This window comes from Panthera leo, chromosome A1 (genome assembly GCF_018350215.1).
Source record: "Panthera leo isolate Ple1 chromosome A1, P.leo_Ple1_pat1.1, whole genome shotgun sequence".
Lineage (NCBI taxonomy): Eukaryota > Metazoa > Chordata > Mammalia > Carnivora > Felidae > Panthera > Panthera leo.
Window position 1 is genome coordinate 212698289 of NC_056679.1, and position 27315 is coordinate 212725603.

Consider the following 27315-nt stretch of genomic DNA (forward strand, 5'->3'; position numbering starts at 1 on the left):
CAAAAATAAATAAACATTTAAAAAAATTTTTTTAAGCTATATAAAGCTGTGAAAGAAAACAGGATATCTTTTTATCTTTGGGATTAGCAAGTTTTATTAAAGAGAATACAAAAAAGCAACACACATTAAAAAAAGACTTCATCAATATAAAAAAAAAAACCTCTGCCATCAAAAAGTATCATTAAAAATACCAAGAAGTGAAAAGTTGAAAGAAAATGTTCATTATACATATTTCTGATTTACATTCAGAATATTTAAAAAGAACTTTTAAATTCAATAACAAAAGTAATAAATAACCCAATTTAAAACTGGGCAAAACACTTCATCAAACAAGTTACAAAAGTAAAGTAAGCCAACAAGCACATGTAAAGAGGCTCAAAATCACTAGTCACCACGGGAATACAGTTTAAAAACCACAATGAGGTACCATCCTACACCCATCAGAATAGCTAAAAGTAAAAAGTTGACAACCCCAAACGTAGATGAGATTTTAAAACAACTGTAACTCTCATACATTGCTAGTGGGGATTTAAAACAATATTACTTTGGCAGATTTTTAGAAAGTTAAACATAGACCTATGCTGTGACCCAGCAATTTCTTTCTTACATATTTACCCAATGAAAATGAAAGCATATGTCCATAAAAAGACTTGTACAAGAATGCTCACTGCAGCCTTAGTCATAATAGTCCCAACCTGAAAAAAAGGGTCCATCAACAGGAGAATAGATTGTAAAATTATGGCATATTTATATAATAAAATATTACTCAGCACTTTTAAAAAGAGAAAAGTGAATACATAAAACATGAAAAATCTCCAAAATGGCATATTAGTGAAAGAAGCCAGGCACAGAGTATACACTGTATGATTCCATTCATATAGTATGTGCTATATGAGTTTAAGAGCAGGTAAAACAAATTTATGATAATAGAAATAAGAGTATTTGCATCAAAAACAATAAACTACTTAGGAATGAATAAATTTAACCAAGGAACTGAAATATCTGTGCACTGGACACTTTAAGAGATTGATAAAAAGAAGCTGAAGAAGACACAAATAAATGGAAAATATCCTGTCCATTCATGGTTAGGAAGAAATAATATTGTTAAAATGCCCATACTGCCCAAAGCAAGCTATAGATTCAATGCAATGTCTACTAAAATTCCAATGGCAATGTTCATAGAAATAAAAAAAAAATCCTAAAATTTGTATAGAACCAGAAAAGATCACAAACAGCAAAAGCAGTCTTCAGAAAAAGGAACAAAGCAAGAAGCATCATACTTCCTGATTTCAAACCATATTACAAAACTATAGTAATCAAAACAGTATGGTATTAGCATAAAAATAGACACAGAAGTCAATACAATAGAATCAAGAGCCTAAAAATAAACCCACACATATATGATCAACTAATCTTTGGCAAAGGAACCAAGAATACACAATGGAGAAAGGATAGTCTCTTTAATAAATGGTGTTGGGAAAACCAGATATCCACATGTAAAAAAATGAAATTGGTTTCTATCTTACAACACTCACAAAAATTAACTCAAAATAGATTAACTCAAAATGTGAGGCTGAAACCATAAAACTACCAGATGAAAACATAGGAAAAAGGTTCGTAGACATTAGTCCTGGCAATGTTTTTTTGGATATGACAATAATATCAAAAGCCCAAGCAGCAAAAGCAAAAACAAACAAGTGAGACTATATCACATCAAAAAGCTTCCGCACAGCAAAGGAAACAGCGACAAAATGAAAAGGCAACATATAGAATTGGAGAAAATATTTGCAAACCATTTTTCTGTTAAGGGGTTACTATTCAAAATACATAAGGAACTCATACAAGTCAACAGAGAAGAATAATAATAATCTAATTTAGAAATGAGCAAAGGACCCAAATAGACATTTTTCCCAAACAGTTCATACAGATGGCCAACAGGTACAATGAAAAGGTACTCGACATCACTAATCATCAGGGAAATGTAAATCAAAACCACAATGAGATATTACTTCACAATTCTTAGAATGGTTATTATTTAAAAAACAAGGGGTGTCTCCATGGCTCAGTGGATTAAGCACCTGACTCTTAATTTTGGCTCAGGTCATGATCTCATGGTTCGTGAGATCAAGCCCCACTTCAGGCTCTGTGCTGACAGCATGGGGTCTGCTTGGGATTCTCTCTCTCCCTCTCTCTCAGCCCCTCTCCCGTTCTTGCTATCTCTCTCTCTCTTTTTCTCTATCGCTCTCTCAAAATAAATAAACTGTAAAATTAAAATTAAAATCAAATAAAACAAAACAAAACAAGGGATGCCTGAGTGGCTTAGTCAGTTAAGTGTCCAACTCTTGGTTTCAGCTCATGGTTCTTAAGATCAAGCCCTGCACTGAGCTCTGAGATAACAGCATGGGGCCTGCTTGGGCTTCTCTGCCCCTCCCCTGCTTGAGCTCTCTCTCTCTCTCTCTCTCTCTCTCTCAAAATAAATAAACATTTAAAAAATAAAAAGTAAATGGGGCACCTGGGTGGCTCACTCAGTTGAGTGTCCGACTTCAGCTCAGGTCATGATCTCACCGCTTGTGGATTTGGGCCCTGCATCGGGCTCTGTGCTGACAGCTTGGAGCCTGGAGCCTGCTTTGGATTCTGTGTCCCTCTCTCACTCTGCCCCTCTTCCGCTCTCTGTCTCTCTCTCTCTCTCAAGAATAAATTTTAAAAGTTTTTTTTAATTTTTTAATAAAAAGTAAAAAAATGAAACAAAAATCAAGAGATAAATATTGTCAAGGATGTGGAGAAAAGGGAACACTTGTGCACTGTATGTGGGATTGTAAATTAGTACAGTCATTATGGGAAACAGTATGGAAATTCTTCAAAAATTAAAACTATGACTACCATATGATCCAGCAATCTCACTTCTTGGGTATATGTCTGAAGGAATATCTTGAAGAGACATCTGCCAACCCATGTTCATTGCAGCATTATTCACAATAGCCAAGACACAAAAAACACCTAAGTATCCATCGATGAATGAATAAAGAAACTGGTAGATATACAATGAAATATTATCCAATCATAAAGAAGAAGGAAATCCTGCCATTTGTGACAATATAGGTGAACCTAGAGGGCATTATGCTAGCAAAATAAGTCAGAGAAAGACAAATGCTCTATGATCTCACCTATAAGTGGAATCTAAGAAAGTCAAATTCATCGAAACTGAGTTGAATGGTGATTGCCAGGGGCTGAGGATGGGAGAAATGGATGGGGAGATGTTGGTCAAAAGGTACAAACTTTCAGTTATAAGATGAATATGTTCTGGGTATCTAATATATAGCATGGTGACTATAGTTACCAATACTGTATTGTATACTTGTATAAAATAATAAAGAGTCTTATCTTTTAGATACAAACTAAAATATTTACAGATTAAGTAGAGGACACCTTGGATTTGCTTCAAAATTATCAGGAGTTGGGGATGAAGGTGGGGGAAAGTTTATAGATTAAATTACACTGAGTTGTTGAAGCTGAGTGATGGGGGCATGGAGCTTCACTACACCGTGCTCCCTCTTTTTATATATATTTTAAATTTCCCACATAAAAATTTTTCTTTATTGGGGTGCCTGGGTGGCTCAGCTGGTTGAGCATCTGACTCTTAATTTTGACTCAGGTCATGATCCCAGCGTCACGGGGTTGAGCCCTGTGTCAGGCTCCACACTGATGGGGCTTGCTTAAGATCCTCTCTCCCTCCCTCCCTCTCTCTCTCTTAAAAAAAAGTTTTCTTTACTAATCAGTTCCCTAATGAACAACTCCAGCCTGGAAAATAGTGGAAATTTTCCACAGTTGGTGCGATTAAAACGTATGAAAATACTAACAATCAGGTCAACATTCATGTTTTGTTCAGTCTAGTTCTTTGTCTTCTATCATCAATCAAAATTTTTTTTAATTTTAAATCAATAATTTTTTTAAAGACATTTATAGATCTTAAATATCATGCTAAAAGAATAGAGCAACATACCAAATGATCACCACACTCTCAGTCCCATTTGGAATCCATCATAATGAACTTATCTGAATCATTCTGGAACACATTTTAAGACAGCCTTTGAAAACTATGCAAATAATGAGTTTCATATGCTTACTAACTACCAGGAAAAATAGTCATTCCTTGTAATTATCCTGAAAGTATGCCTTCAGGTCTACAGTTTGAGAATTCAGTTAAGTCTTCAAATTTCAAGAAATGCCCATAGTTTTCACAAGGTTGGATCATGCTACATATTATTTTACATTTTGAAGAGACTGGTCTTTTTAAGTCTATCTCATTAAGAAAAGTTTTTTATCCCCTTGAGCAATTAAAAGATACTCCATTTCTTTCTTAAAATCTGTACAGCTAACATACACTCTGCTAATGTGAGGAGACTCATTACTCTTAAGAAAGTTACCAAAACAGTGACAGTATTCTAGATGCAGATGTGTCATGATTTTGAATCATGGCGGTAGTTCCAATATTTTAAAAGGTAGAATAAGACTAAGCCCAATAAATATATTGGCCACAAAAGAAGAAATTCCCGGTATAGCCCAAAAGAATTACAGAATTACAAAATTCCACAACATGAGGGAATTTAGAGCTCCTTCAGTCCAACCAGCGTATTATGTAAATGAGAAACTGAAGCCCACAACTGTTGCCTGATTCACTTGAAGTCACGCAGATATCAGGAGCTACAACCAGAACTAAAGACTCCAGACTCCAAACCAGCACCATCATCAGTGTTAACTTGCTTATCAAGCAAGGCACTTCCCTAAGGACCGAATTCACACGCAGGGATAGAACACCAAGGATATCAGCCTCTTTCAAAGACTAACATGACTTCTCTAACATAAGATTTCCAAGACCTTATCTGCATATCAGGAGGAAGAAAAAAAAGAATGCAAAAGTTTATCCTAGCAAACACGTTTTTAATTGTCAGGGAAATAGGATCAAGGCGGAAGGGGGGGCAATAATATTGGATACCAGATTCTTCAATTGTTAAAGAGAGCTCTAGGGCTGCTAAAAAAATAAAAATAAATTTTTAAATTTTTAAAAAAGAAGAAGAAGAAAAAGAAAAGAAAAATTGTAAATTGAAATAAGCTAGAAAAAAAGGGCTTAGCCTCATTAAGTCCACTGCTCATAAAGCCAATTCATCATCATTTAAGAACCTGCTATGTTATTTTAAGAGCTGAGACAGGGAACTTAAAGGGGGAAAGTCCTAATTAGAGACTGTGTTCTCAAAGAACTGAGATGTCAAAAATTCTCTGTCAAATATCACTGTCATCTGATGCAGGGACCCTCCCCCACTCCCCGGGCATAATGAATGCATTAAGGAGGTTGGCAGTCAGCTCACATTCTTCCTCTCCACCCACGTTCTTGCATTCATACTGGGAGATTTCAATGTCCCTGTGCATTATTCATTCATCCAACACCATAGCCTCTTGGTTCCCTGACTGCCATTATCTGACAAATTTCATCTGCACTCAATTTCAACTCACTCTCATGCACATGCCCTAGACCAATGCTTCTCAGACTTTAACGTGCATACAATTCACCTAGGAATCTTGTTCAAATGCAGATTCTGATTCAGTAGGTTTGAGGAATGGGGCACCAACATTCCTCATTTCTACAATCTCCTAGTTGATACTAATGCAGCTACTCCATGACCACTGTTTGAGGAGTAAGACCCTAGACCTTGTCATCACCTGGAGCTGCTCTACTTTCAAAATCCTTGAAAATCTCTTATTGACTATAGTCTCCTACTTCCTACTTCCTTCTGGGGATAGAACAAGTTCATTGAATTCAAATTTCCATCCTCACTCACCCCCTTTATGCTTATTCCAGTGAAGTGCTGAAATGGAGCAATTCCCAAAAAAAGGATGAGGTAGGCAGATACCGTGTTATCCAGGTGGAGGAGCCAGTGGGAAACTGGAAGCGGAGCCTGCCACTCAGGAGAGAGGTTGCAATTGGAGATACAAATTTAGGTGCTATCCACAGAGATGAACATCCCACCTAGACAAGTGGATGTGCTGCCCAGAAGTAGTGTTTAGAGAGAAAAGGGCCAAGGGAAGAACCCTGGGAAACACCAGTATTTGTGGAGCAGGTGGAAAAGAGGATTCATGAAAGGACACTAGGGGGGACCGCAGTGGGCAGAGAACTTGGAGACGGTGGTGTCTTGGAAGCCAAGGGAGGGGCAAATTTCAAAACAGAAGGAGACCTTTCCAAACTACTCCCCTGTGAAATCCTTCTGGTCAAGCCAGGTTATTTTGCTCACTATTCCCTAAATGTGTCTAATGGCATTCCAACTTCTAAGCTTGGAGTCACTTAGCTTCACTTAGGAGGCTCATCTGTCCCCATCTCTTCTTACCTATCCTTCCAGAGACACCCACACAGACGCTAAATTGTCCTCATTGGACCCAGCACAATGCCTTGACCAAAGGAAGGCCTCGATAAATGCTTGATGGTATCCACACAGATTCAAACAATAACCATCTTCAGGCTTAACTATACACATGGTGATAAACTGGGTCAAGTGGTCAATAAAAATACATGTGCACCTAGAGAGCATATGAACTACACCTGAAATCTGTTCTACCCAAGAAATTCTTGGACATAGGGTTGACATAAATACATGTCACTGCTGAGCAGAGAGAAGGAAAAATGTCCTAAAACTGAAATGCATGTAACTTGTATGGCAACACTGGGCAAATCTGACACAGGGCCATTTGCTAATGAAATCAAATCTTCAAGATCTTTATGACAGGATAGAAACACAGCCATCTGACTTCGGTGAGTGGGTAATTACCTCACACAGAGATTACAGGAAAAGGATAGAATAAAGGAAATAATTAATAAAGATCTCCAAATTTAGACCAATTGTCAAATTGTTTATTATACAAAAAAAAAAAGATATCCCCTGTTCATCTCCTCCCTGCCTCCAATCACAGCCCGTGGGAGCAAGATTTTTTTCAGAAATTTACGAAATGAAGCAAATTCACTCCAGGGGGGAAAGAATCAGAAAATAAACACTAATCCAAAATAATTTCTTACAGCTTGAGCTACTTTCAAATTTCACAACTGGGAAGAGGACTGAGTCCCTAGCAATATATTATTCTAGTTCCTCTCTTTTAACAATTGGCTGGGCCCCAGGAAGGGTGTCATTTAAAACTGCTACTGCCTGCTGCTTGCAGGGCTATGGGATCTTCTGCTCTCAGCTACTGGGGCTATTTTCCTTGGACACTATCACTCAAAGTGCTTAAGCTTATAAAACCCCTTTACAATCATTTTTCATAACTCCCAAGAGCAACTCAGTGCGGTTTTCTCCATTTCACAGATTAAAGTCTCTGGCACACAAGGTGGCATGCCCCAAGGTCACCAATTGTTTTAATGCCCATTAATTCATATTTATTGAACCACTACCTTGGGCTCCTCCACCACATCCACCCACACGGGCAGCAGCATCAATGGCCAGGCCTCATGAACTAGAAATCTACCCTTGGACTTTATTTTTTTTTTTTTTTTTTTTAATTTTTTTTTTATTTTTATTTTTATTTTTTTTATTTTTGGGACAGAGAGAGACAGAGCATGAACGGGGGAGGGGCAGAGAGAGAGGGAGACACAGAATCGGAAACAGGCTCCAGGCTCTGAGCCATCAGCCCAGAGCCTGACGCGGGGCTCGAACTCACGGACCGCGAGATCGTGACCTGGCTGAAGTCGGACGCTTAACCGACTGCGCCACCCAGGCGCCCCTACCCTTGGACTTTAAAAACCTGTGGCTGCTGTCAGCATCGAACACCAGAGTCCTGTGTTAGCGCAGTGGCCAACAAAGCTGGCCAGACCCTTTCTGCCTCCCTTCTCCCAAGCTGGAAGGCTGAACACACGGGCATTCTCTTCTGGCTCCTGTCAAATTATGTGAGATGCAGAGTCCTTTTGCTGCTTGCTCTACTCGTGAAATAGAGCAAGGCTTCGTGTAACGGAGTTGAAGTTTCTGAAATCACTGTGTTGCTCTAGCCGTGGGGTGATCTGACTAAAGCAATGTCTCCTGAGCAGAGCTCTCCGAGAAAGAATGAATCCTGACATATGGGAGGTTCTTTCACCTGAGGCTCTTTCATATGTCAGGCTCCTCCTGACAGCAAAATACCACCTTTAGGTTCATTTATGTGAGTCTTCCTTTTCTAGATCCTTCCTTTAAATGCGATATCCTGGTAAGGCCCATCTGCTGAACCCCAGTATCTTTGTGTAAATGAGTTCTTCACCAAGTAGAAAAAGACGGATGCTGAGACCCTGAGCGCCCAGGAGAACCAGGGGAGAAAGCAAAAAAAAAAAAAAAATCAGAGCTTTCATCCTCTACAATTTTGCCATGTGCTCCTTCACTTATGCTAAGGAGTATAATTGTGGGAGCTAATGCATGTTCTTTCTGCAAGCTAGACTGGTCATGTATCCACAGTCCATATTTTATGTGATCTGATAATTCTAAAAAGAAGTTAAGGGGCGCCTGGGTGGCTCAGTCTGGTAAGCATCCAACTTCAGCTCAGGTCATGATCTCACAGTTTGTGGGTTCGAGCCCCGCGTCAGGCTCTGTGCTAACAGCTCAGAGTCTGGAGTCTGCTTCAGATTCTGTGTCTCCCTCTTCTCTCTGCCCTCCTCTGCTTGTTCTCTCTCTCTTTCTCTCTCTCTCTCTCTCTCAAAAATAAATAAACACCAAAAAAAAAGAAGTTAAGTTGTGTTTTCATTGTGAAGAATTTGGCCAAATGTACTAAAATGCCCTCTACTCCATTAAGTGACAATAGATGTGAAAAAAAAGTAAAACAGCTTAGCCTTTCAATTGTGAAATACATTTCCACACTGCATTGCTATTTTAGTCATGCATATTTGAGTATATTGTCACCCTTACTGCAAAATATCTTTCTAACTGAAATTACATCACTGTACACAATGGAAATGGAAAAAACAATAATTGTCTTTCAAAAGGTCAAAATGAAACCTACTGCCTGGAAAAGTCCTTTCTCATAGGTACTGTGGCTCTTCTTTAAACATTTTCAGATTGCACCTATTCTGCAAAAAAATAGTATTTTTTGCAATTAAGCAATCCACACCTGCCAACATGTGAAAATCACAAGCAAATGGACAATTATTTACAATCAAACAATGTACTTTAACCGGGAGATTCCCAATTTTTTAAAACATTCCAATTTGGCACAACTAATTGAGTTAAAAGTTGTAAGAATAATCTATTTCAAAGGATTTTTCCTCTGTATTTCAAGACAAGGGAAGTAACTATATTTTAGATTTCAGTACATCTTTATTTAAATGTGTTCTGAAAGCCAATTGGTATTTCTTTAGCTGGAAAAAAGAATGGCTTTTAATAAGCCATTCCTCTTGCAGTGCCACTGTCTGCTGATTACATTTTCCTAATAAAACTAATCTTATTAATATGTTGGCATGTGAACTCATTATTTTTCTGCTGTTAAAAGCCAACTTGTGGTTTGCTTTTACTCTTTCAAATACAATTAGCAAAGCTCTCCAGTGCCTGAAAGGGTCTTTTCATTCGGACAAATTATTCCCGGGCTGGCTTTAAAGAAAGGGGGTGAGGACAAAAAGGGGTGATGGCTGGTGCACGGGGGAGAGTCTCCTCCATTCTGACGTATCTCTGGAAGACACGAAAACTTGCCTGTGCACAGTCTCACCAGAAGAGGGGCCAACACGGCTTGCATCCATCAACTGTGGGTTTTTTCTTACATTACTTTCACCAAAGAGCTAATTTTTAAAAATCTCAATCAGAGTGCAGAGTCAATTAAATGATACTATTTTAAGACAAGAGGGGGTGAAGTGTCTGGCAAAGATTTTATTGATGATCTGATAACTTTTCAACTGATGTCACTTCCCACACTGTTCCTGTGCAAAACCAGTGTCAAAATACAAGCTGGTTTAGACAGCTTTACTGCTAGGCTGTCCCCTCATTGAAGGAATTGAGAGTTGTTTTTCAACATTTCGGACTTTCCAAAATGTAATGTCTGCCTATCTAAACAATGATTTATTAAACTTGTCTCTGTTCAAATACCTTGGCTAGATACATCAGCTGCTCTCCAGCTTCCCTTTTCATTTTTGAGTGTCAGAGGGAAACCTGGAAGAGAGGAAATGCCCAAATACATATCCCACCTCCCTAACAATACCGTTGTGCACCAAACACTGCCGGAATATTTGTTTAATTAGTTAAATTTCCAACTTTTAAATAAGGAGAAAAAACAAGCTATGGGTGGCCTGTAACCTCAAACGAGCAAATATTCAAGGTTATAAAATCACCCCCTGCTCAGAATACCTGGTTAGAAATAAAAACAGCAGTTACCAAATTCTACCCCAAGTCAAGAACAGAGGTGGCATTAAGAAGCATGAAACTGAATTTGAAAGCCAAAACACTAAGGATGAAGCATTATTTCATAGAAAAAAGACTCTACATATTCTTTATAACTAGAACACCTTTCTTTAACAACAACAAAAAGCCATTTCTGAAATTAGCTGGAGAAATAGTAAAAAACAGTTCTGATCCATTCTTAAAAACTACGCTGTAATTTTGTGCTTGCAAAAGTACACTTGTAGCTGTATCTTTGCTAATGCAAACTGAAGACAGAACACTACAATTACTGAATTCATGTATACAAAGGTGAATTATGCATATATAAACAGTTACACATCATAGAATAGTGACCAGTTCAAAGCTGAAGAAAAGTTGGTCCTTTGTTTTTTTAAAGCTGGAGTAATGAAAATTTCCAAGAGACTTTCCTCACGTAATGTTACAAGCAGCAGAATAGTACATTGTCATAAAAGTCTCCTAAAAATGGGGGTGGGGGGGTTGGGGAGCACTTGTGATGATTGTTACACTGTGATTTTTCAGTAAGGGATATGTACATTCCATACCCAGAGAAGGACAATTCTAAATTAGAAAAACACTTTCCACATGTTAATAACAGAAACCCGGAAATGGGAATGCTTCTCGAGGTGGTGGCCCAAATATCTGGTTTTACAACAGAGGAAGCCCCAAGAGGTAAAGGGACCTGGCCAAAGGCTTTCTCGGCCCAAGTTCACTGCCCTAGTTCACAGTCAGGAACTCTGCCTTCTCTTCTATAGCTCTTTCCCAGCTGGGCTGCCTTTGGCTCTAGAGTAATGCTGTCTGCAACCCCGGAGATAACTAAAGGTTGGATCACATTCAGAGGAGACAGTCCCTGCATAGGAAGGTAACTGAGCCCCACAATGGGGCCCTCTTAACATGTTTTACATCTTCAAATGTCTTTTAACTTTTTTTCTGAAATATTTTGTTTTACAATAAAAGAGTCCTAGCAGATTCTAGAAAGGGTTTTAAATTGCTACCACTGCGTTGTGATAAATTACAAATAACATATCAGAACACAAATAGCTCCCACTATTTTTATTTAAATAACCCATCTTCAAACTTTTAACTGAGTCGACTTGGCTTTTTAAAAAATCTACTTTAAAACCTAAACTTCTACTTATACTGGCAACAGGATCCCTAGATGATGTTCCTGTGTATATACAAAGGAATCACTTACAAGTGAAGCTGGTCCATAAGCTGTATTAGAGGAGTTTAGCCCTAGACATAAAATAGAAAAAGGTCTTCATACACCAGTATGACAAACCTGTAAAAGACAACCGCTTTCTTAGTATTACTGTCAATGTATGTCACTTGTATATAATTGCTTTTAAAGAATCACAGAAGGCAGGTATGTCTGTGAGGGGGAAAGAGTGAGCACTAAGTTGGTAAATCAAGAAAAAGTAGCCACTAGAAGGGAAACTATAACTGAATAGGAATTTCTAAAGGAGCTACAGCATTTGAGGCCAAAAGAAACATGATAGATCCCTCTCTCCAACACACACACTCTCTTTCTTCCTTGCTTTGAATATAAGATTACCCTCCTACCCCTGCACTAACAAACAAACAAACAACAACAACAACAACAACAAAAAAAAAAACCCAAGATGCCATCACCATCTCTGAACATTTACACGGTACTGAGAGTCAACAATCCAGGGTGACTTCTGGTAAACCACTCTGGTAAAACGCACATTCCCTCCAAAATCCCTACCAAAACAACAATAAAAATATCTTTTAAGGTATAAACTTATAAGTGGAAAGAGTACAGGAAGGAAATAGATGAGAAATGTCAACAAAATTTTGGAAGCTGGAAAGGGGTAACCAATTCAACAGACCTGAAAAACTAAAACTAGAGTGTGCACAGGAACAGGGCAGGCAGCTCCAGTAAGAAACAAAAAACTCCTGTACAGAGGTTCTAGAATTGGAAACACTAGTTACCTCTGGAGGTAGGGATGCCCTGCAGATGAAAATGGCGGGATTCATTGAAAGTCTAATAATGGATCACTTCAACTCAAGTGCACCCCACCTTCCAGCCATCACCAAACCTTTCCCAGAAAAAAAATTGCCCCTTCCCAACCAGGCAGAAAAAAGGAGGTTTATTGGCTGAAGGTGTTGACACAAAAAAAGGTCTGAACAGGAAGGTACCAAGCACATCTGGAGCTCAGGTGAAGCATAAAACTGAAAATCAGGTTTGAGTGGAAAGTCGGCAATCCTAAAGGTGAAGCTTCCCCACCATGGGCTCCCAGAATGTAGGAAAGGCTTATGATTCTCAAGAAGAGATTTGGAGAATTCTTTTTTCTTATATACAAAAAAAATTTTAAGTTTATTTATTTATTTATTTTGAGAGAGAGAGAAAGAGTATGTGTGCAAGTGGGAGAGGGGCGGGTGGCGGGGGGGGGAGAGAGCGAGAGAGAGAGAGAGAGAGAGAGAGAGAGAGAGAATCCCAGGCAGGTTCCACACTGTCAGTGCAGAGCTGGGCTCTGCAGGGCTCAAACAAACAAACCATGAGATCATGTCCTGAGCCGAAGTCAGATGCTTAACCGACTGAGCCACCCAGGCGCCCCGTTGGAGGAGAATTCTTTAATGAAACCGATAAGCCTAGGAGATACAACCTCCAGCTAATCATATTTGGGATAACCCTTTGAAAAAGCTAGCTCAACATGTTATTACCCTACAATAAAGTCTACTTCTAGACACATTCCCATGCACACAGAGCTTCTAGATAGCCTCTTTCATGGCTCACCCTTAAATATAAACAGACAGCTAAGGATTACCAACAGTTTAAGAAAACCTTGTAATATGAAAGAAATCACAATATTTTTATAAGGAATCTGATGTAAGTAAAATGCAATGTAAGTTAAAGAAAACTTACAAAAAACACCTTGTGTCAGCAAAAGTAAGATACCAGAATTATAAAATGCACCTTTGTTTTATGTTCCCTTAGAAAAAAATTCTACTTACTAAATTATGACAGTCTACCAGTTATGAAATGGATCCCGACTTCAGGTAAGTTAAATGTGTTCTAGAACTGATGAAAGGATATATGCAGAAAGATAAGATATTGAATCCAGGAAACAATGTCAGGGTACTACTTTTTAGAAAGAGAGGCACTCAGAGAACAAGAGAGAACTCTTAGAAATTTAACATATGATAGCAGAAATTAAAAATTCCAAATATCTTTGGAAGATAAAGGTGAGGCAATCTCTCAGAAAGGAAAAGAAAAATGCAGAGTTGGAAAATGGGAGAAAAAATTAGATAATTGACTGACAAGAGCCAACATCCAACTTTAAAATTTCTGGAAAGGGCAAGCAAAGTGACCAGCACAAAGATTTTAAAAGACACACACCAAGGTGAAATCATTGTGAAACATCAGAGCACCAGTGAGCCACTTGTCTGCCTTATGGTCTCCAATTCATTTCCCTCCCTACACCTGCTTTGCTTTGCTCTAAATCATAGGAAGATGATTCTTCCAGGCTGCATTTCCCTATCAGTTGACTTCTGGTTGGTTCAGCCAAAAGAAGCACGGGTGGAAGAGTCAGGAAGTAAGGGGAAAGCCAGGATATGTCTTCCTCTCTCTCACCTCGCCTTAGGTACCATCTCTGGGAGAGGTTGTATTTCTTCCATGCTGCTAGCTCCTATGAGCAGCTCTAAGTCTTTGATCCCGTAAAACTCTTTCTTCCCTGGTCTTTCTAGCTCTGGAGGTGGTAATGGCTTTTTGCTGTTGCTAATTTCTGGCTTGCCTTACTATTCTATTTGGTGTTTTGGCTCTTTCTACACTTTAGTTTCTCCAATTAAATTCCTTCTGTTGAAGTATTTAATTTTTCCAGACTAGACTCTGATTAAGCAATCACCATTATGTAAAGAAAATACTAAAGTCTTCGGGATAGAGAAAAAGAAAATAACATGAAAAAGATAAATAATCAGAATGGTAACACCAAAAGCTGCAAAACAATAGAGCAATGTCATCAAAATTTGAGGGAAAATTAATCTTCAAACTAAAATTTTATACCCAGCTAAATAACTGACTATATATAAAAATAAAACAAAATGTTTTCTGTATTCAAAGTCTCAAAAGATTTTCTACTCATATCATCTTGTTCTTCAAAACTAAGGTAAAATTCAACTAAGAAGGAGATTTAATATCCACTAAAAAGGGAAACTGATACAGGAGAAAACTGAAGGAATTTCCAGGTTTATACTAAAGGAAGTAATTACTCTAAACAGGAGCAGGAAAACAAAGGGCTAAAAAAAATCACTAACATCATTCTAGGGAATGAGAATGAAACAGAACTACATGGAAGCAAATTTTTTAAAAGGAAGGAAATTATTAACTTCAGAGAAAAAAAGCTACACATGAAAGGAAATGTAATCATAGAACACTACACAGTTCTGCTACATGGTTCAATATATATGGTCATAATAACAATAGCTCTTAATAAGGGGGGATAGCTATTATTCAAATTTTATTTTATGAATGTACCTGTAAGTAAAAACTATGCTACAAAATATTAGGAGGATGGGAGGAAAAGTACGTATTTGTAGAGAAAGTGTGCAAAGGAGCTAAATCTTTTTCCATTTTAGGAAATGATGAGCTATATCAAATTTCTCATATCAAAAACAGCAATATCAAGAAGCTATTTTAGAAATACAGAGGGCAACACTAGAAAAAAGCCAATAGAAACATTAAGGATTATTGCCTCTAAGGAATGGAAGTCAGGAATAGAGAGGAACAGGACACTCCTGTTTGTCTACAACTCATACAGTACCATAAATTTATTTTTAATTCAGTCTGTTTCTTTTTTTCACTTGTTATAGTCAATCTAGAATGGCATATATTATTTTGATTTAAACAACAACAACATCAGGGAAAGAAGGTGAGCTTCACCCAAAGGCAGAGCCAACAGCTCGTGAAGCCAGCCAGTGAATGGGCTTCAGAAGTGCCAAACACAATAGGGAGAAAGGGGCAAGGCCAAGAGTGGGATTTACACGACTGAGAAGTCAGACAGGCTGCCAGAGGGGAAGAGATGTCTCCAACACTGGCTCAGCCTAAACTGAGAAATAGTAGCAAGGACAAATTTGAGTCTACCTCTTAAAGACTGTGAAAACACTAGGAATTGGAAAGACTAGACTGACTCCCTAGCCCAGAATGAAGGAAGGAAGGAATGACTTGGTATCTCTTTCATCTCAGCAATAAAACTAATGTTTTTCAAATTTAAGATTAGTAAATATTCAAGCATTTAAGTGTTTCTTCATTTTCTTCCAGGGGAGTGATTTCTCAGTGCAGCAGTGCATACACCATGCTGTGCCCTATCCATGAGAATAAAAGGGGCTTCAGACAATAATTGGGCAAATGGCATGCTGACTAGCCATCGTCTAGTTCAATGATTCTTACTTTTTTGTGACACTGAACCCATTAAGAATCAAGTGGGGGGTACTGGCCCCTCTCTCTAGAAATACGCACATGTTCACTTACAAAAGTTTGTACATAGGTATAGAGTTAATGCACACTAAGTCAAGAGACCATTATCCACTTAAAGAGGTCATGGAAACTTGGATGAATTTGGAAGGAACTTCTCACTAAAGAACTAAATGAACCCACTCCACTGTGTTTAATGTCATTTCTCTAGAAACATGGATATTTTCACATATGCACCACATATGGTCTGCTACAAGATAAATGGTCCACATCTCTGTGAGTACCGTCAGTGTATGAGAATGCTTTACACTGAGGCGCGTAATGTTTAATATCCATCCTGGCATAGAAATGCAGATCTTGTGGGCTTCCAGAGCTCGTGGCCATGGATATTTATATACCTGCTTAAGAATTTGTAGGTGATGAGGATCTCACCCCAGATGGGACCACCGCATGGTCACAGATCAAGCTCACAGCCATGTTCTCTGGAGCACTCAGTAAACAACATCTCATGATCTAAGAAATAATGATTTACGCTCCAGAAGAAAACAAGAAATACAGGTTGCTGCTGATGAAGAAGAGACAGAGTCCCAGCAGATTTTGTGAAGTGTGTGAAAGAGTAAGGAGAAATTGGTATTTTAAAAGTGTATATTTGGGGAGGCAGTGTGCAAGAAAAGAAGTCCTTCAGCCTGTGTTGCCTGCCAGACTCATTTGTCGGGCTTGAGACACTTAATCTTCAAGTCACGGGTTCACTCCCCATAGTGGGCATGTTGTTAATAAAAGGGTCAGACTGATGTAGTGGAAAAAGAAAGTCACTGAACCAGGATTCAGGGGATGCAACTAATCTTGGCTTGGCCACCACACAGTGCATTCTAAAACCAAATACCAGTGCCCTAGAATTGGAACCACTCACATGGCAAAGGCCAAACACCCATTAAGATATCCTTGAGTCAGAGCCACTGCCCATGTGGGCAACACAATAAAACCACTAGAGAAAGCCAGGCAGGCACTCTGCAAACACTTGTCTGAGCCACGCTGGGAGCCCCTTTGCTACTTGAGGGCCTCTCCAGCAGAGCTTTACTTCTAACTTTAGATTTCTAATGACTGCTAGAGGGTCTTCAGAATCCCCATTGTGAAAACCCATTACTGTCTCCCAATACCATCTCCCACAGGACAAGTGAAACTGAACTCCTGGTTTTGTGGACCTAACAAGGTCTAGGCATAGGATTTATTCAACACTCACCATTGCTATGTTGATTGCAGCATACAGGTTACATTTGGAAAGGCCACCTCACCTGACTGGACCTCAGTTTCTACCTTTCCGTCACCATGCAAGGAGTAGGTTGAATTTGATGTCCTTCTGGTTTAATAATAACTAAACTAATAAGCATAATAATAAAAGCTTAAGTGTATTGGCTGCTTCCTTTGTGCCAAGCATACAGCAAGAGGATGTAAGAATAAACAGAAACAGACATAGTTCCTGCTCTCACAGAGGTGACAGTCTGGTAGAAGAGAAAAGATTTAATTATAAAATCCCACACATAGCTGATGGGGCACCTGGGTGGCTCAGTTGGTTGGTTAGGTGTCCAACTTCGGTTCAGGTCATGATCTCACGGTTTGTGGGTTCGAGCCCTGCATTGGGCTCTGTGCCGACAGCTCAGAGCCTGGAGCCCACTTTCTGTGTCTCCCTGTCTCTCTGCTCCTCCTCTGCTTACGCTCTGTCTCTCTCTCTCCTTCAAAAATAAATAAACATTCCAAAAAAATTTTAAAAAGAAAATTCCCCACCTAGCTGAGAGGCTATGATGGTAAGGATCAGAGTGCCATAAGATAGTTTGGACTGTCAGGAAAGACACATACGGAGATGATGGTATCTGAGCTGAGATCTGAAGGTTAAGTACAAGTACTAGTTACGGTAGGCATGCAGGAGCATCATACACTTTGGTCTGGAGTATAAGAAACAAGAGTAAGAGAAATAATAGCTATCATCCATTGAATATTTACTAAATGCCTGACATTGTGTTAAGTATTATTTATATACAATCCTTGAGTTCTTTCAACAGCCTTGTCAGTTAAAAATTATTATCCCCATTTTAGAGTCAGTAAACTAATGCACAGAGTTTCAGAAATGTGCCCAAGATAAGAACTGTAAGAGACAGAGCCAGGTCTATGACACCCCCAGCCTGCATATTTAACCATCAGGTTACACCATCTCCAGTGGTGCCCGTGGGGCCCTACTAAAACATGATGTATCAGAATGGAACAGGTCTCCAGTAGGTTCAATAGTAAGAAAACAAATGTACTTTTAAAAATATTTTTATATTACCTATAGGAATGGTAGAAATATCATCATAAGACACTTGTACTAATGACCATTACAGTACATGCAACACCCACAGCCCCAATGATAGAAGAGCCCTAAGTAATCTGATTTTCTTTTTTTTTTTAATAATCCTCTTTTTTAACTTTTTAAATGTTTTTATTTATTTTTGAGATAGAGAAAGACAGAGCACGAGCAGGGGAAGACCTGAGAGAAAGGGAGACATAGATTTTGAAGCAAGCTCCAGGGTCTGAGCTGTCAGCACAGAGTCTGATGCGGAGCTTGAACTCACGAACCAAGAGATCATGACCTGAGCCAAAGCTGGACACAACTGACTAAGCCACCCAGGTGCCCCAGCAATCTGATTTTCTATATACCACACACATGCACCCACCAAACCACCCACCAAAGACAAGGGAAACAAGAGTAGGTATTTGACCCAGAGATGCTAATGTACAGGCAGCAAATAGCCTCTTATTCTCCACTATATGACCTGGGCAGTAGAAAAGCTCAAAGTCTTGAAGTGTAGAGCGACCAGAGTTATGCCAGGAGTGCAGACATTATTAAAATTAGAAAAATCTAGTAATGCAGGTGATTAAAAGGTACAAAAATTTGCAGTTATAGGATAAATAAGTTCTGGGAATCTAATGTACAGTATGATGACTATAGTTAGCAATCCTGTATTGTATATTTGAAAGTTACAAAGATACTAGACCCTAAAACTCATCGCAAGAGGGGCGCCTGAGTGGCTCAGTCTTAAGCGTCCAACTTTGGCTTAGGTCATGATCTCGCCATTCCCAAGTTCAGATTCTGTGTCTCCCTCTCTTTCTGCCCCTCCCCCGCTAGCACTTGCTCTCTCTCTCTCTCTCTCTCTCTCAAAAATAAATAAACATTAAAAAAAATTTTTTTAAACACATCACAAGAAAAAAGTTTGTAACTATGCAAGGTGATGGATATTAACTAAACTTACTGTGGTAAGCATTTTGCAGTATGTGCATATATCAAACATTGAATTTATACAATGTTATATATCAATTATAGCTCAATAAAACTGGAAAAGAGGAAAATTTAGTAATGTAACTCATTACATTATAATAGAATAAAGAGGAAACCATCTGATTATCTCAGCAGATACAGAAAAGGCATTTGATAAAATTCAAACACCCCCAACCTACACAGGTGATAAAACTGCATAGAACTTAATATGCATATACTATGTTACACACACACACACACACACACACACACACACACAGGAGTACAAATAAAACTGAGGAAAGCTGAGTAAGGTCAGTGTCAATATCTGTATTGTGATTATATATATATAATCTTCCAAAATGTTACCAATGGAGGAAATTGGGCAATGTATACAAGTGATCTCTCTGTATTGCATCTTAAAACTGCATGTACCTCTGCAATTATCTCAATAACAGCTCAAATTTAAAAAGAGAGGACAAAGGGTGAAAATGGAGGGGAAAAGGGAGAGAGGAAGAGAAAGGAGATCAATTTTTTGGAAACAAAATTGCATTAATCCATCAAAATTTGTTAAGTTAAAAATATAGGATAGTAATTTTACTTAAAAAATCATAGCCATTCCAACCTCCCAATGTTTTAGTATAGCCTTATAAAAATTTAAAGTTTCAGATTTTTGCATTTTTCTCATTTTTTTAATGTTTATTTATTTTTGAGAGAGACAGAGAGAAAGCCAGTGGGGGAGCGACAAAGAGCGAGACTCAAAATCTGAAGCAGGCTCCAGGCTCTGAGCTGTCAGCACAGAGCCTGACACAATGCTTAAACTCACAAACCTATAAGATTGTGACCTGACCTGAAATCGAATGTTCAACTGACTCAGCCACTCAGGCGCCCCTCAAATTTTTGCATTTTGAGAATATCACAACCCTTCCAGGGATGCTGCCAACATGCTAAATATGATGAATACAACACTAACATATATGACATAGTGTCAACGATATATTACAATTTACAGTGCCTACAATAAAAACTGTGTCTGGGGGTGCCAGTGGCTGTCAGTTATGGGGGTGCCAGTGGCTGTCAGTTAAGTGTCTGACTCTTGATTTCGGCTCAGGTCATGATCTCACAGTTTGTGAGATCCAGCCTCACATCGGGCTCTGCACTGACAGCGTGCAGCCTGCTTGGGATTCTGTTTCCCTCTCTCTGCCCCTCCCCTGCTTGCTCTCTCTCTCTCTCTCTCTCTCAAAATAAATAAACGTTAAAAAAAAATTTTTTAACCTGTGTCCAAAGCCTTTCCCCTAACCTATATTATATAAACTTAAACCTACATTATATAAACTTCGATGCTTGCTATGCTATTTTCGTTTCAGTTATTCCAACAAAATATGTAATTCTTTCAAAACAAAACAAAACTTCACCAACAAAGAATAGAAGGGAACTTCCATAATCTAAGGACTCTCCCAAAAACTTCACACTCAACATTATATTTAAACAGTGATATGAACAGATATGAAATGTGTTATATGTTCTTTGTAGTAAAGTTAAGAACAAGGCAGGGATGTCCATTATCACTGTTTATATTCAATTCTGCGCTGGAATCCTAGCCAGTGCCATTAAAATTTTTAATAAAATATACTTAATTTAATATGCTTAATTTAATGAAGTATACCTTCAATCAAGCATACTTAGGAGAAGAATTGAAAAGAAAGAAAATTGTCTCTATCCACAAGCCATGTGATTGTTCAAAGAATAAGTGGTAAATTTTAGAACTAATAAGAGATTCCACCAAAGTTGCTGGATTTGAAATCGATAGTAGAGGCCGAAGAGCCCATGAGGAGTGTCATGAACTGAAATTCTAAGTAAAGAGATAAGACAACCCATTAGTACAAAGAAGAGAAGCAGAATGACCTAGAAAGGAGCTGAGCCCTAGAATGAAGACCACTAAGTCTTTCTAGTTGTGCTAAGAATCTCCTGCTGCATTAGAGCAAAGTCTCGCACCTGTAAGTCCCAGCTGCACCAGCTCCTGGGTCTTTGGCTCCCACAGCTCCCTCTCCCACAATAGCCCCCACAACCTCCTGTCTAAACTAACCTGATGAACTCAAAAGAGCCCAACTAAAACACACGTAAGCATGAAAAGTAGACATATTTTCAGAACTGGAATAAATTACTATAACGAGCTCTAATTTCTACTCATAATTTTTATTTATTTATAAAGTCAGTTTTAATGATCCCATCATCAGAGGGAAGCAGTATTAAAATCCACAACTACAACTAATCTCTAAAGCACTGACACATGGTTTGGAATATGTTATGGATCTTTGTAGCAGGTACAAAGATACATACTTCTTTTGCCCAAGAAGTATCATTATGTTGGACAGCCTCTACTGTAATACTTAACTTCAACAGCCTCAGGTAGGAGGCCAAACAAAATGTGCTCAGTGACCTTTACATTCTTTCCTATTCCTGAGGCAAAGGATTTGGATAATGACAATACTATCATAGGTTTCCTTCAACTTGGTCTCTATTGCAAAAGTTCTACTTCTTTCATTATTCAGAACCCACTCTCCAATATGGTAGCCACTAGTCACATGACTACTGAGCATTTGAACTGAATTTAGATATGCTATTAGGGTAAAACACACACTGAATTTCAAAGACTTTATATAATAAAAAAGAATATATAATCTCATCCATAATTTTTATATTGATTAAATGTTGAAAGAACATTTTATATGTGAGTTAAATAAAATGTATTATTCAAATTAATTTGACCTGGTTATTTTAACTTTTTAAAAATGTAGCTACTAGTTTTGAAGGGGAACATGCACCCCAATGTTTATAGCAGCACTATCAACAATAGCCAAATTATAGAAAGAGCCCAAATGTCCATTGACTGATAAATGGATAGAGAAGATGCGGTATATATTTACAATGGAATATTACTCAGTGATCAAAAAGAATGAAATCTTGCTATTTGCAACAACACAGATGGAACTAGAGTGTATTAATGCTAAGCAAAATAAATCAGAGAAAGACAAATATCACATGATTTCACTTCTATGTGGAATTTAAAATACAAAACAGATGAACATAAGGGAAGGGAAGGGAAGCAAAAATAATATAAAAACAGAGAGGGAGACAAACCATAAGAGGCTCTTAAATGCAGAGACCAAACTGCCGGCTGCTGGAGGAATGTGGGGTGGGGGGACGTGCTAAATGGGCAAGAGGCATTAAAAGGAGGGCACTTGTTGGGATGAGCACTGGCTGTTATATGTAAGTGATAAATCGCTAAATCCTATTCCTGAAATCATTTAAAAAATGTAGCTAGGGGCGCCTGGGTGGCTCCGTCGGTTGAGCGTCCGACTTCGGCTCAGGTCATGACCTCACAGTCTGTGGGTTCGAGCCCCGCATCGGGCTCCGTGCTGACAGCTCAGAGCCTGGAGCCTGTTTCAGATTCTGTGTCTCCCTCTCTCTCTGCCCCTCCCCCGCTCATGCTCTGTCTCTGTCTCAAAAATAAATAAAAAAAAATTCTTTAAAAAAAAAAAAATAAATAAAAAAAATAAAAAAAATAAAAAATGTAGCTACTAGAAATTTTAAATTACATACATGGCTCACATTTGCATACACACACACCTTTTGGCTTTCTAAATCAGAACCATCCAGTATGTATGCATATGTATATACTTTAAATGATATGTATATTATACACATATATAACATTTAAGCCATGAATAAATATATTTATGAGAACTTTTGTACATCATTTGATAGCAAATCATTCTTACAAAGACAGGTATAATGTGATAATAACATAAAAGAGGCCTCATTTATTGAGCTCCAACTTTGTGATGCGGATAGCACTAAAAGCTTCAGATAGATTATCTGTAATCCTTCCAACAGGGAGCAGTAGTTTGGACAAAGACTGTGCAATTTGCCCCAGATCACACTGCTAAAAAGTGTTCAACTCAAGCTCTGAATGTAGGTCTGTCTGAGGACAATGTCTGCACCCTGTACTCCTTCAAATAAGGAAATCGAGAGAGGCCCTGTTTGGAAGTGACCAAATGAAGCTCGTCTTACGAAGATGGTCATTATCCACTTTGGGCAAGGACTATCCAAAGCCATATATCTATGATTAAGAAGGTGCTCCTTTTCCACTTTGGACACTGTGGAATGAACAGTTTTGAAAACCGGCACACACACAACCCCCCAACCAGCCTGAGGAGTGCACTGCTCACCCTGCTCTGAGAAAGAATTTGCTGGAAGGACACAGAGTTTGAGGGCCCGCATAGCAAAGTACGCCAGAAGCAGCAAAACAATGGCACCAAGTGAGGTGTGGCCGGCTGTCTTTGGTGCCACCTCTCAGATGAGTTCTCTGCTCAATCCTTAGTGTGGCCAAAGCTTCTGACCCTAGTCCACTCTCGGAAAATGCATCAGTAAAACACCACTAATGGAGTGGGAAGCTCGAGAATACCCAAGGGGAAGTGACGCTACCATAGGAGAGAAAAGCAGAGTCGCCAAAAAGATGGCCGAAAGAAAGAGCCTTCTAAAACCCAAAATATCTTATGCCATCAAGCTTTGGAAAAATTAGGCATGCAAAACTGTGGCATTCCTTCGTCCATCTTCTCCCCCACCATGCTCCCATTCGAATAAGCCTTGGAAGTCTATAGACATCTGCTCAGCATGGCCACAAGTACCCACAAAAAGCAATTCTCCTTCCTGCAGCAGTTGGAAAACTGGGGTGACGGACATGGAGGAGGGGGGAACTGGTCAGAAAAAAAAAGACAAAAAGTTCAGTGACATTCAGACGTGAACCTAGGGATTTTTGAATGGTTCAGAATAGGACACTGTCACCTCTGATTTAATTAGAAGACTGTTTTCGGGATGCTGAAGGTCTCGGCTCATAATCAAGCACTTACATAATCCTCCTCATTGAGTCCTTGTTTCTCAACAGAACTTTTCACCTCCATGGAAAACTTCTCAAACTCAGGTTTCACTGTCCTCAGTAGAGTGATTGTTTGGAGGGATGAGTATGCTTGCTTAGCTTCAAAGTCATGCTTGTCTCCTCTCTTCCACGAGCCATCTCCTACAGAGAAAGAAAAATATTTATAATTCCAAGGCAGTCACCATAAAGGGGCCATTCTCCCTCTTCAGCTGCAGCGTGTCACTACATGTTACTTTTGGCAGCTGGGGCAAGCGGTATTGTCACAGTTCTGCACTTGGATATAACATGACCACATCAAGATCCTCAAAGGAGAAGAAGGCCTTTTGGACACGTGTTCCTTTGAAATGGGAGAGGAATATAAAAGCACTGTGGACTTCACTGCCTCAACCACATAACTGTACTTTCAGCACCTGAGAATCCAGCACTGGAGGAGTAAGAAGTAAATTTGTCTTCCTTTCCATTCACATTTTTTTAATACCTACAATCAACCGTGGAGGTCAACCGAGTTGTTACTACTGTGCAACAAGCCTGATGTTATGTAGATGTGGAATGACAGGAAAGTCTATGTGTGACAACACAAGTCTTGTGCACAAGACTTATGCACAAGTATGATAAAGCTGGCACCATTCACAGGGAAAAGTTTGACATTATTGATATTCTTTGAAATATTTCTGGAATCTCTTCAGAATAAAAGTAGCTCAAGTGAACACGAGGGTTTATATCTCTGTAGTGTTGGGAGCACCATAACAATTATTTTTTGGACAATATTCGTCAGTGCATCAATAGTAACAAAATTAAAATTGCTAACATTTATTGGACATATATAACAATAAAAGCTCTGTTTATTGAGCACTTTATACATATAAACTCATTGAATCTTTACAAGACTCTCTGTGATTCGGGCACATTATCCTATGTTGCAGATGAGGAAACTGAGGCATTGAGAAACTGGGTCCTCCCTGCTTCACAGCACTCCCTCTCACAAAAGCAAAGGCAGATTACATGGATAAGAATCATTACTCTTCTCGTTATGATTTCATTTTTGAGGAAATATGTGGCCTGCAGGACCCCAAAAGGAAACATGGGCTTCCAACATGTGGCAATAAACTGTTGTTTCTATGAATTACCATTATGACCCCTACAGATCTCTGGAAATACAACAAGGAATTCAGCCCACTAGAGTTCAACATCAAAGTCAGTTGTTCACACCAAGCCCCTAGTCCACAGTGGACACGTGGAGCCCAGCAGCTAAGCAGTGAGGATGCCTGGGGAGTGTGCAGCCAGGGCTCGGGCCACTCACTCTGCTCTTATAGACAAAGCTCCATAAAGAGTCGGTGGCTCTGGAACTTCTACCACAGCTTAAATCAGACAAACATTAACTAACTGTATACCACACACAAGGTTCTGTGATAGCCAGCACAGGACACGTCATGAATGTCTTGAACAGTCTCCACCACCATCACAGAGGGGTTTAGAGGGGCACCTGGGTGGCTCAGTCAGCTGGGCATCTGACTCTTGGTTTCGGCTCAGGTCATGATCTCACAGCTATAAGATTAAGCCCCCCGTTAAGCTCCACACTGGGTGTGGCACCTGCTTGGGATCCTCTCTCCCCTTCTCTCTCTCTCTCTCTCTGCCCCTCCCCAACCTATGCTCGCTCGCTCTCTCTCTCTCTCTCTCTCGCTCTCTCTCTCAAAAAAAAAAAAAAAGAGGGATTCAGAAATAGACACGTAAATAACTGAAGTTATTACAGGGTAACAGTTAGCTTACTATAGCAGGAGGTGGGGGAATACAAAGAAACAATGCAGAGGGTAGAGGAAGAGGCAAGAGGCTCCCACACTCTTAAGGGGGATGGTTTCGAGGGAGGTGGAGGAGCAGGTATCGGCTGGTCCTAAATGTGTGAATAGGATTTTAATAGAAGGAGAACAGGATGGAAAGGCGTGCTTGGCAGAGCCTGTGGCACAGGCAAAGGTGCAAATGTGTATGACATCAAGTAGGCAGCTGGGAGCCTCAGTCTAGAGCATGAGAAAAGGCAGAGGCAAAGAATTTATTTGTGGGGGCATCTGTATAACCATAATCCTATTAATAGCAACCATTTATTAATTGCTTACTCTGTGCCAGGGAGCTGTTAAAAGATAAATAAGACAGAGCTGAGGACAGAATTCATTAAGGACTAGATCCGCTCTCAATGAGCACAGATTAAATTTCAAGCCACCAAACAAAACTTGACAAAGTCCTCCTCCTTCATATGAAACCTCCCAAACACCAAGGAAGCTGCAACATGCACGGCAGCTGTGCCCGTAGTGAGTGAGTTACAGCCACTGCCACCAGCCAGGGGACCCAGCGGGGTGCTCAAGACCCAGGCAACACAGTCTCTGTTAAGGAGCCAGATCCATTTGCCAGGAAGACCCCCAATTCTAAGAATGTCCAGAACATTCTTCATCCCAAGGAGGAACCCATTTCTTATAAGCATGCAATCAATACTTATTGATTCATTTATAATTGATTTGAGATACCAAGACTCAACAGGAATGGTATTTTGTAGGCAAAGAGGGTCAGAGTTTCTAAGCTCCGGGAAAGAGTATTCTCCAGACACATAAGAAAGAAAATACTTAACCCTAAATGGTTTTATTCTGTGGAATTAGAAAATACATATACAACTGGAAACAGTAACTATCTCTGTTATGAAATAGGAAAACACTCTTTTCTGAAAGAAGTGAAATCCAATGTAATAAATCTGTCTACCACAATCCAAAGAGGAATAACTGTAGAGTTTTGTCTTCTAGAAAAAAAAAAAATGGAAACAATAATGCTTAAATAAATCTGAGCCAAACTAAATAGTTCCCTTGTCACAACCATAATCGATACTGTAACTTCTCACTTTTGTGGGCATTTCTTATTGTAATATGTCAGTAACATTTCCCATACACAGGGTGTTGAACCCTGGAAAAGCAGAGTTAGCTTGGCATGATGCCCCATCAGCGAGGACAAATTTAATTCAGTAGACAACTGGGTGCCTCTAGAGATTTACGAGTGTAACAGAAGAATGACATGATCAGAATCATGCCTTGGGAAATAGCAATGAGATTAGAATGGGGAGACACGGAGGGTTCACAGCCACAGTAATCCAGGCAAGAGGTTACAAGAGGCTCTAATGGGAAGTCACACACCAAAAAACTAAACATCGTTCTTTGGGTAGTTAGAATTACAGGAAAATTTTCTTTTCTTTTCTTTTCTTTGCATTTTTCTGAATCTAGTAAATTATAAATACAAAATA

At 39.1% G+C, this 27315-nt stretch overlaps 1 protein-coding gene across 2 annotated transcripts in view; it reads right to left on the reverse strand.

Annotated features, from left to right (window-relative positions):
* Window positions 1-27315, reverse strand: part of NPR3 (natriuretic peptide receptor 3) — a 73410-nt gene that overhangs the window by 24653 nt on the left and 21442 nt on the right. For both annotated transcript variants that reach the window (XM_042952439.1, XM_042952432.1), the window contains exon 3: window positions 24016-24182. In XM_042952439.1, coding sequence (XP_042808373.1) covers window positions 24016-24182 — 167 coding nt within the window. The remainder of the gene's footprint in view (window positions 1-24015; window positions 24183-27315) is intronic.